Source organism: Festucalex cinctus, chromosome 9 (genome assembly GCF_051991245.1).
Source record: "Festucalex cinctus isolate MCC-2025b chromosome 9, RoL_Fcin_1.0, whole genome shotgun sequence".
NCBI classification, from domain to species: Eukaryota; Metazoa; Chordata; class Actinopteri; order Syngnathiformes; family Syngnathidae; genus Festucalex; species Festucalex cinctus.
This window is the reverse complement of record NC_135419.1, coordinates 25,877,603-25,889,649: the sequence shown is the minus strand read 5'-3', so window position 1 is coordinate 25,889,649 and position 12,047 is coordinate 25,877,603. Positions and strand designations below refer to the sequence as shown.

General features: G+C 39.5%; 1 protein-coding gene across 3 annotated transcripts in view; it reads left to right on the top strand.

Moving 5' to 3' along the window:
* The window catches only part of elf2a (E74-like factor 2a (ets domain transcription factor)), a 143,930-nt gene that overhangs the window by 23,500 nt on the left and 108,383 nt on the right, over positions 1–12,047 (top strand). For all 3 annotated transcript variants that reach the window (XM_077531918.1, XM_077531916.1, XM_077531917.1), the window contains one exon: positions 12,029–12,047. This exon is cut by the window's right edge and continues 65 nt beyond it. In XM_077531918.1, the coding sequence (XP_077388044.1) occupies positions 12,038–12,047 (10 nt within the window). In that variant the 5' untranslated portion in view covers positions 12,029–12,037. The remainder of the gene's footprint in view (positions 1–12,028) is intronic.

Sequence of the window (12,047 nt, the reverse complement as noted above, 5' to 3'; positions counted from 1 at the left end):
GCTTAATAACTCCCCGATACATGCTCCAAAAAATCCCAAACTTGACATGTATGTTTATCGTCAAGGCCTGAAGGTATCTCTATGACAACATTCAGTTATATATACAGCGCCACCTAGCCCTTGAGGCATGAAAAAAAAATACCCCACTTACGGTATTTTTACAAAAATTGTAAACTAATTTTCAGTGTGATAACTCAGTCATTTATGAATATTCTTTTACTTTCCACCACTCAAAATGTTCACTGGCATCAGACCGATCCAAACATATGTATTTTTTATTTATTTTTATTTATTTTTGATAGCCTCTATGGACGTTAAAAGCAGTATCGTGAATGAAGGATATGCTTAATAAGTCCCCGGTACATGCTTCAAAAAAATCCCAAACTTGACATGTATATTTATAGTCAAGGCCTGAAGGTATCTCTATGACGAAATTCTGTTATAAATACAGCGCCACCTAGTCCTTCAGCCATAAAAAAAAAAAAAAAAAAAAACACTTACGGTATTTTGTACAAAATTTGTGAACTCATTGTAAGTATTATAACTAAGTCATTTATGAAAATTCTTTTACTTTCCACTACTCAAGATGTTCACTGGTATCAGACCGATCCAAACATATGTACTTTTTTTATTTTGTTTTATTTATTTTTGATAGCGTCTCTGGACAATAAAAGCAACATCGTGCAATGAGTACGAGCGATGATGGGTTTTTATACTTTTGGAAAAAATACCAATCAGGTCAACTCATTACCTGAAAATAAAAAAAGACGCTGATTTTTGCAGATCTTAACAATCACTAAAACCCATTGAGCTTGACACACTCATCACACCTGGCAAAAAAAATCCACATGTAAAGGTTTATCATGCCATGTTCCAAGAAATTTTGCTCCTAATGTGCCAGTACCCCAACGTGCGAGTACCCCAACGTGCCAGTACCTCAACGTGGCCCGGGCTGTGAGGGCCCTTTATAGCTGCTCGTCAGCTCTAGTTATACTTATTATTATTGTGGGATGCTGAAAGCACATATGTTGTTTCTAACCTTTCTTATTATTATACTTATTATAGCATTTTATTCTCAACACTTTTTGCAATCAAACTACTCCTACATTATACTTCCGATTTACACCGTTCAAATTTCAACTTGCTGACAAAATTCACGCCTTTCGGGGTATTTATCGTTTGACTTCATATTACTTACAGTACTCGCATAATTTAATGTTAAAGATCTACTTTTCCCCATTCAGTTTTAATGGAACTGACACTGATTCCCACTTTCCACGCCCACTTCCATACATAGAACAGACCATTATGACCGGCTTTCTGATACTGCTCAGTGTCGCAGTTGGGAGAGTGCATGTACAGTAAGCAGCAGGTCGCACGTTCAAAGCCACCGCTGACTGTACATTGCACATGTACCCGTGGCTATTACGTAAACGGATATTAAGTATACCAACTGACTATCATACCAGGAAATGCGTTATACTGACATGGTTAAACACGTGTTCCAAATCAGTGCTGGTGGCTCCGCATTAGATGACAGTTTGAAAGACAAATACGCTAATTTTCTCTCATTTTCAGCAAGCCCCATTAGCTCACTGGGTAAGTAACTTACCTGCGGTTGCATTTTTACACCCAAGCCCGGGTTCGAACCTCGGTGGGGAATTATTATTTTTTTTGTCACCCCCAACTTTCATTTCAGACATGGATATTTTCCAATTGTTTCACATAAAAACAATTAATGTACTAAACCTCAGTGCATCCATCAATTATGTAAATATGAAGCCACCTTATGGAACAATAAATCTATCAAACACATTTTAACCACTTAATATATCCAAAAATATTTCCAAAAGTGCCCTTCCCTTTTTATCAACAATTTTTGCTTTTAACAATTTTTGTTTTTCTTTTGCCATCACATTCATTTTTGGATAATGTATGATATCTTTTTTTTTTTTTTTTTAATTGAGACATGATGATGACCACGGAATCACTACTGTTTATGTATCGCGGGCACGTCTCAGTTCTCCTATCTGTTGCTCATGCTAGTTGTGTACATTGACAGGGAGCCACAAACCGAGAAATTAGATACTTGCAGTGTGCTTTTAGCTTAGCTGGTGTGTTGGCTGTGGAACATACCTGTGTCGTTTGAATCCATGCATTGGATCGTCACGTAAGTTATTCTTTTTGGCTCGCGCGCAGTACCAACGCCGGCCCGGGACATACAACTAAGTGCACCGAGAGGATTCGATAGCCATGGGAAATACCGAGATGTACGGCACCGGCTTCTGCTAACTGTCTCCAGTTGCATGTTGTCACTCGTCGTGCACGCGCGCGCGCGTGCCGTGTCGCGAGCACGGCGTTGACGGTAGGCCCTCCCAAAAGAAAAAGGTGCGTAAAGCCTTTGCATTATGGGAATGCATCCGGGGAATGAAGCGTCTCTGAGCGCTACTTTGCTAGCTCTCTGTAAACACGGAAGTAGCTTGAATAGCGATGCTACTGAAACAAAATAAGTAGAGCACGATGCAGAACTCTTGCTATTATGAAAACCATAAAGCCTCACTCGCAACCGATTCACAGCCACGCGATATCCGGTCCACAGATTGATTTGATACGTATCGCGATACATATGTATCCCAATATATGATCCTCAAGGCGATACGTATCGCGATATTTTACATTAATTTACTTGCATTTTACAATAACAGTCATATGCATACCTAAAGGATATGTTTATTATGTTGGATGACAAAAATGTTTTTGTTATATAGTAGGTCTTCTGGTTTACCACCAAGCGTGCCTGCTCTAAATGTGTACGCGCTGCAGAGCAGGGAGCAGTTTTTACAGACACGCCGGGAAAATTTCTTAATAGGCATGAGCCAATATGACCAAAAATATCAAAGTATTAAAATTACAGCTCTTAAATGTGCTTATTTTGAAATAATTGGGGAAATAATAATTTTTCATGTAACACATTTTATTAGGGCCCGAGCAGCGACCGCTGCGAGGTCCCTATTGTTTTTGTAAAAATTATTATTATTATTATTATTATTATTATTATTATTCTTCTTCTTCTTTATTCTCCGCAAACGATCGCGATTTTGGGTACCTAAACATTCACGAAAACTCACCAAACTTTGCACACTCCTCAGGCCCGGCGAAAAATTTGATATTATGAAGTCGTCATAACAATGCGACTCGATAGCGCCCCCTAGCGTAGAAAAATAAAAACCAAGCCCGGCACGTTTGAGCTAGAGCAACAAAAATTGGCAGGCACGTGTAGCACCGCGAGACGCACAAAAAAGTCTATTGGGACCATGTAGCTAAAATGTACAGGAAGTGAGCTATGAATTTTTTTATGTCCAATTTTGGCCTATTTTGGCACATTCACTGTGGTCATGCTTTTTCCCCCTTTGCAAAATTTTTTCATCCAATTGACTTCAAACTTGGCATTTATCATCTCAAGACCTGAGAGAAAAACTGGGCAAAACATCTTGCCTTTTTGAAATACTATATGACGGGGGCGGGGCATCAAATATTGCCTTTAAAATTTCATTTGTCCAGAAAGAGCAAATGCTGAATAACTCCCATGTACAAGCTCCAAAAAATCTCAAACTTCTCAGGCAACGTAATAGTCACGGCCTGAAAACATCTATATGATAAAATTCAGTTATACATATAGCGCCACCTAGTGGTTACAATAAAAGTCATACTTTACGTTTTTAGCTACTGTGCTGAGCTCGTTGAAGGGATCCATTTGAAAATTGGTCAGAAAAGCCTTAAGATGTTGATCATGCCCCACACCGAATATTGTAACTTTTCGCCAAAGGGCGTGGCCGCTACGGTGACGCAAAGTCTGAAGATTTTTCGTGAAAATAAAAGCTGCATTAACTTGACCGAGATGATCCTATCTTCTCAAAATTTCACACATTTGATGAGAGTCCAGCCCTAAAGACATCTACTGACTTATATTTCATCTAACTGATAGCGCCACCTAGTGGCAATTTTTTTTATTACGAATTTTCTTCTACGTTTTTCTCCAAACACGTTAACTGGACCTACCTCTTATTTGCTCAGATGAGGGTTTCGGCCTTCATGATGTCACAACACGAAGTTTGTGAGTTTTCGCGAATTGCTGTGGGCGTGGCTAAGCGCTGTTCGCCAAGAAAACAACGCCAGTTTTGAGGGTCTAAACATGCACAGAAACTCATGAAACTTGGCACACACATCTGGCCTGGTAAAATGAGCAATATTTTATTGTTGATTGTGCTATTTTTACAAAAATTACTCAATAGCGCCCCCTAGAAGTTTTTAACGAAGCAGCCCCGGTTGTACGTTTAAGCAAGAACGACGAATATTTTTAGGTGTATGAGGGAGCCCAAGACCTACAAAAAAGTCTCTTGGACCCATATGCTAAAATGAACAGGAAGTGAGCTACGAATTTTTGAATGTCCCATTTTTGACGATTTTTGCACATTCACAGGGGGCAGACTTTAGCCCACTTCTCCTACACGTTTCATCCGACTGAGTTAAGACTTGGCCTGGACCATGTCAAGACCTGAGCCAACGACAGGGGGGAAAAATTTTGTCTTTTCGAAATACTATATTATGAGGGCGGGGCATCAAATTTTGTGTTTCGCAATGAAAAAGGATATGCTTGATAACTCCCCGGTACATGCTCCAAAAAATCCCAAACTTGACATGTATGTTTATCGTCAAGGCCTGAAGTTATCTCTGTGACAACATTCAGTTATATATGCAGCGCCACCTAGCCCTTGAGGAATAAAAAAAAAATACCCCACATACGGTATTTTGTACAAAAAATGTACACTCATTCTAAGTGTGATAACTCAGTCATTTATGAATATTCTTTTAGTTTCCACCACTCAAATTGTTCACTGGCTTCACACCGATCCAAACGTATGTACATTTCCATTTTGTTTTATTCATTTTTGATTGCCCCTTTGGACAATAAAAGTAACATTGTGCAATGAGTACAACGAGCGATGATGTGTATATACACTTTTACAAAAAATACCAATCAGGGCAACTCATTGCCTAAAAATAAAAAATAAGACGCTGATTTTTGCAGATCTTAACAATCACCAAAACCCATTGAGCTTGACACACTCATCACACCTGGCAAAAAAAAAAAATCCACGTTTATCATGCCATTTTCAAAGAAATTCTGCTTCCAATGTGCCAGTACCCCAATGTGCAAGTTCCCCAACGTGCAAGTACCCCAACGTGGCCCGGGCTGCGAGGGCCCTTTATAGCTGCTCGCAGCTCTAGTTATTATTATTCTTCTTCTTCTTCTTCTTCTTTATTCTCCGCAAACGATCGCGATTTTGGGTACCTAAACATTCACGAAAACTCACCGAACTTTGCACACTCCTCAGGCCCGGCGAAAAATTTGATATTATTAAGTCGTCATAACAATGCGACTCGATAGCGCCCCCTAGCGTAGAAAAATAAGAACCAAGCCCGGCACGTTTGAGCTAGAGCAACAAAAATTGGCAGGCACGTGTAGCACCCCGAGACGCACAAAAAAGTCTATTGGGACCATGGAGCTAAAATGTACAGGAAGTGAGCTATGAATTTTTTTATGTCCAATTTTGGCCTATTTTGGCACATTCACTGTGGTCATGCTTTTTCCCCCTTTGCAAACATTTTTCATCCAATTGACTTCAAACTTGGCATTTATCATCTCAAGACCTGAGAGAAAAACTGGGCAAAACATCTTGCCTTTTTGAAATACTATATGACGGGGGCGGGGCATCAAATATTGCCTTTAAAATTTCATTTGTCCAGAAAGAGCAAATGCTTAATAACTCCCATGTTCAAGCTCCAAAAAATCTCAAACTTCTCAGGCAACGTAATAGTCACGGCCTGAAAACATCTATATGATAAAATTCAGTTATACATATAGCGCCACCTAGTGGTTACAATAAATGTCATACTTTACGTTTTTAGCTACTGTGCTGAGCTTGTTGAAGGGATCCATTTGAAAATTGGTCAGAAAAGGCTTAAGATGTTGATCATGCCCCACACCGAATATTGTAACTTTTCGCCAAAGGGCGTGGCCGCTACGGTGACGCAAAGTCTGAAGATTTTTCGTGAAAATAAAAGCTGCATTAACTTGACCGAGATGATCCTATCTTCTCAAAATTTCACACATTTGATGAGAGTCCAGCCCTAAAGACATCTACTGACTTATATTTCATCTAACTGATAGCGCCACCTAGTGGCAATTTTTTTTATTGCGAATTTTCTTCTACGTTTTTCTCCAAACACGTTAACTGGACCTACCTCATATTTGCTCAGATGAGGGTTTCGGCCTTCATGATGTCACAACACGAAGTTTGTGAGTTTTCGCGAATTGCTGTGGGTGTGGCTAAGCGCTGTTCGCCAAGAAAACAACGCCAGTTTTGAGGGTCTAAACATGCACAGAAACTCATGAAACTTGGCACACACATCTGGCCTGGTAAAATGAGCAATATTTTATTGTTGATTGTGCTATTTTTACAAAAATGACTCAATAGCGCCCCCTAGAAGTTTTTAACGAAGCAGCCCCGGTTGTACGTTTAAGCAAGAACGACGAATATTTTTAGGTGTATGAGGGAGCCCAAGACCTACAAAAAAGTCTCTTGGACCCATATGCTAAAATGAACAGGAAGTGAGCTACGAATTTTTGAATGTCCCATTTTTGACAATTTTTGCACATTCACAGGGCGCAGACTTTTGCCCACTTCTCCTACACGTTTCATCTGACTGAGTTAAGACTTGACCTGGACCATGTCAAGACCTGAGCCAACGACAGGGGGAAAAATCTTGACCTTTCGAAATACTATATGATGAAGGCGGGGCATCAAAATTTGTGTTTCGCACTGAAAAAGGATATGCTTAATAACTCCCCGGTACATGCTCCAAAAAATCCCAAACTTGACATGTATGTTTATCGTCAAGGCCTGAAGCTATCTCTATGACAACATTCAGTTATATATGCAGCGCCACCTAGCCCTTGAGGCATAAAAAAAAAATACCCCACATACGGTATTTTGTACAAAAAATGTCAACTCATTCTAAGTGTGATAACTCCCATGTTCAAGCTCCAAAAAATCTCAAACTTCTCAGACAACGTAATAGTCACGGCCTGAAAGCATCTATATGATAAAATTCAGTTATACATATAGCGCCACCTAGTGGTAACAATAAATGTCATACTTTACGTTTTTAGCTACTGTGCCGAGCTCGTTGAAGGGATCCAGTTGAAAATTGGTCAGAAAAGCCTTAAGATGTTGATCATGCCCCACACCGAATATTGTAACTTTTCGCCAAAGGGCGTGGCCGCTACGGTGACGCAAAGTCCGAAAATTTTTCGTGACAATAAAAGCTGCATGAACTTGACCCAGATGATCCTATCTTCTCAAAATTTCACACATTTGATGAGAGTCCAGCCCTTAAGACATCTACGAACTTATATTTCATCTTACTGATAGCGCCACCTAGTGGCAATTTTTTTTCTTACGAATTTTCTTGTACATTTTTCTCCAAACACGTTAACTGGACCAACCTCATATTTGCTCAGATGAGGGTTTCGGCCTTCATGATGTCACAACACGAAGTTTGTGAGTTTTCGCGAATCGCTGTGGCCGTGGCTAAGCACTGTTCGCCAAGAAAACAACGCCAGTTTTGAGGGTCTAAACATGCGCAGAAACTCATGAAACTTGGCACACACATCTGGCCTGGTAAAATGAACAATATTTTATTGTTGATTGTACTATTTTTACAAAAATGACTCAATAGCGCCCCCTAGAAATTTTTAACGAAGCAGCCCCGATTCTACGTTTAAGCAAGATCTACGAAAATTTTTACGTGTATGAGGGAGCCAAAGACCTACAAAAAAGTCTCTTGGACCCATATGCTAAAATGAACAGGAAGTGAGGTACGAATTTTTGAATGTCCCATTTTTGACGATTTTTGCACATTTTCAGGGGGCATACTTTTGCCCACTTCTCCTACATGTTTTATCCGACTGACTTATGACTTGACCTGGACCATGCCAAGACCTGAGCCAACAACAGACGGAAAAATCTTGACTTTTGGAAATACTATATGATGAGCGCGGGGCATCAAAATTTGTGTTTCGCACTGAAAAAGGATATGCTTAATAACTCCCCGATACATGCTCCAAAAAATCCCAAACTTGACATGTATGTTTATCGTCAAGGCCTGAAGGTATCTCTATGACAACATTCAGTTATATATGCAGCGCCACCTCGCCCTTGAGGCAAAACAAAAAAATACCCCACATACGGTATTTTGTACAAAAAATGTAAACTCATTCTAAGTGTGATAACTAAGTCATTTATGAATATTCTTTTACTTTCCACCACTCAAAATGTTCACTGGCATTAGACTTATCCAAACATGTACTTTTTTATTTATTTTTGATAGCCTCTATGGACATTAAAAGCAATATCGTGAATGAAGGATATGCTTAATAACTCCACGGTACATGCTCCAAAAAAATCCCACACTTGACATGTATGTTTAGAGTCAAGGCTTGAAGGTATCCCTATGACAACATTCCATTATATATACAGCGCCACCTAGCCCTCGAGGCATAAAAAAAAATACACCAACTTAACGGTATTTTTACAAAAAAAAAAAAAATCCACATGTCAAGGTTTATCATGCCATTTTCAAAGAAATTCTGCTTCCAATGTGCCGTACCTAAACTTGCCAGTACCCCAACGTGCCAGTACCCCAACGTGCAAGTACCCCAACGTGCAAGTACCCCAACGTCGCCCGGGCTGCGAGGGCCCTTTATAGCTGCTCGCAGCTCTAGTTATTATTATTCTTCTTTTTCTCCGTAAACGATCACGATTTTGGGTACCTAAACATTTACGAAAACTCACCAAACTTTGCACACTCCTCAGGCCCGGCGAAAAATTTGATATTATGAAGTCGTCATAACAACGCGACTCTATAGCGCCCCCTAGCATAGAAAAATAAAAACCAAGCCCGGCATGTTTGAGCTAGAGCAACGAAAATTGGCAGGCACGTGTAGCACCCCGAGACGCACAAAAAAGTCTATTGGGACCATGTAGCTAAAATGTACAGGAAGTGAACTATGAATTTTTTAATGTCCAATTTTGGCCTATTTTGGCACATTCACTGTGGTCATGCTTTTTCCCCCTTTGCAAACATTTTTCATCCAATTGACTTCAAACTTGGCATTTATCATCTCAAGACCTGAGAGAACAACTGGGGAAAAAATCTTGCCTTTTCGAAATACTATATGACGGGGGCGGGGCATCAAATATTGCCTTTAAAATTTCATTTGTCCAGAAAGAGCAAATGCTTAATAACTCCCATGTTCAAGCTCCAAAAAATCTCAAACTTATCAGGCAACTTAATAGTCACGGCCTGAAAACATCTATATGATAAAATTCAGTTATCCATGTAGCGCCACCTAGTGATAACAATAATTGTCATACTTTACGTTTTTAGCTACTGTGCTGAGCTCGTTGAAGGGATCCAGTTGAAAATTGGTCAGAAAAGCCTTAAGATGTTGATCATGCCCCACACCGAATATTGTAACTTTTCGCCAAAGGGCGTGGCCGCTACGGTGCCGCAAAGTCTGAAGATTTCTCGTGACAACAAAAGCTGCATTAACTTGACCGAGATGATGCTATCTTCTCAAAATTGTACACAATTGATGAGAGTCCAGCCCTAAAGACATCTACAAACTTATATTTCATCTTACTGATAGCGCCACCTACTGGCAATTTTTTTTCTTACGATTTTTCTTCAATGTTTTTCTCCAACCATGTTAACTGGACCTACCTCATATTTGCTCAGATGAGGGTGTCGGCCTTCATGCTGTCACAACACGAAGTTTGTGAGTTTTCGCGAGTCGCTGTGGGCGTGGCCAAGCGCTGTTCGCCAAGAAAACAACGCCAATTTTGAGGGCCTAAACTGGCACAGAAACACACGAAACTTGGCACACACAGCTGGCCTGGCAAAATGAGCAATTTTTTATCGGCGATTGTGCTATTTTTACAAAAATGACTCAATAGCGCCCCCTAGAAATCTTTAACGAAACAGCCCCAGTTGTACGTTTAAGCAAGAACGACGAATATTTTTAGGTGTATGAGGGAGCCCAAGACCTACAAAAAAGTCTCTTGTACCCATATGCTAAAATGAACAGGAAGTGAGCTACGAATTTTTGAATGTCCCATTTTTGACGATTTTTGCACATTCACAGGGGGCAGACTTTTGCCCACTTCTCCTACACGTTTCATCCGACTGAGTTAAAACTTGGCCTGGACCATGTCAAGACCTGAGCCAACGACAGGGGGGAAATTTTTGACTTTTCAAAATACTATATGATGAGGGCGGGGCATCAAAATTTGTGTTTCGCAATGAAAAAGGATATGCTTGATAACTCCCCGGTACATGCTCCAAAAAATCCCAAACTTGACATGTATGTTTATCGTCAAGGCCTGGTTATCTCTATGACAACATTCAGTTATATATGCAGCGCCACCTAGCCCTTGAGGCATAAAAAAAAAATACCCCACATACGGTATTTTGTACAAAAAATGTAAACTCATTCTAAGTGTGATAACTAAGTCATTTATGAATATTCTTTTAGTTTCCACCACTCAAAATGTTCACTGGCATCAGACTTATCCAAACATATATATATTTTTATTTATTTTTGATAGCCTTTATGGACATTAAAAGCAATATCGTGAATGAAGGATATGCTTAATAACTCCACGGTACATGCTCCAAAAAAATCCCACACTTGACATGTATGCTTATAATCAAGGCCTGAAGGTATCTCTATGACAACATTCAGTTATAAATACAGCGCCACCTAGCCCTTGAGGCATTTATATATATATATATATATAAAAAAACTCACATACGGTATTTTGTACAAAAAATGTACACTCATTCTAAGTGTGATAACTAAGTCATTTATGAATATTCTTTTAGTTTCCACCACTCAAATTGTTCACTGGCTTCACACCGATCCAAACGTATGTACGTTTCCATTTTGTTTTATTCATTTTTGATTGCCCCTTTGGACAATAAAAGTAAACATTGTGCAATGAGTACAACGAGCGATGATGTGTATATACACTTTTACAAAAAAATACCAATCAGGGCAACTCATTGCCTAAAAATAAATAAGGACGCAGATTTTTGCAGGTCTTAACAATCACCAAAATCCGTTGAGCTTGACAGACACTGGAAAAAAAAATATTCTACATGTAAACGTTTATTATGCCATTTTCAAAGAAATTTTGCTTCCAATATGCCAGTACCCCAACGTGCCAGTACCCCAACGTGCCAGTACCCCAACGTGCAAGTACCCCAACGTGCAAGGACCCCAACGTGGCCAGGGCTGCGAGGGCCCTTTATAGCTGCTCGCAGCTCTAGTTTTGTTTTGTTTTTTTAAACAAAATTGGTACATTAAATTTATAAGTAAATAAATGTTGATATTCTTCCTCTGCTTTCATTTTTCTTAGCAAGACACAGTGTCCAATCACTGGTGAGCTAGTTTTGCATTAATTGAAGGCAATTAACTTCAAAGACGCTGCTGGTTTTTATTTTTTAGGTACAATGCAAGCTGCAAAGGCAAACGTTAACTGCCTATTTAAAGTCAACGAGCAATATCGATTCTGACGCCTGCGTATCGATACGTGTATTGTGATGAGGCCCGCAACGATATATTGCCGTATCGATTTTTTGAGCACACCCCTCGGTGTGACCAACTGAAATAGTTGGTAGCACCAGTTCTACCCCTGCAAAAGCGCCCCGATTTATGAATGGAGATATTGAGGATATCATTGGTCTTTAATGTGATTCACATGTAAACACAACCATATATGTCGATATGTCTCCAAACTTGACAAATTATAAAATTAGAAAGATTTATTGAAAATGCATCACACTTTGTTATGGTTTTCATTAACTTTAACTTGGACAACATCTGTTTTTGTTTTTTTAGGAATGAGTGATGACCTCTG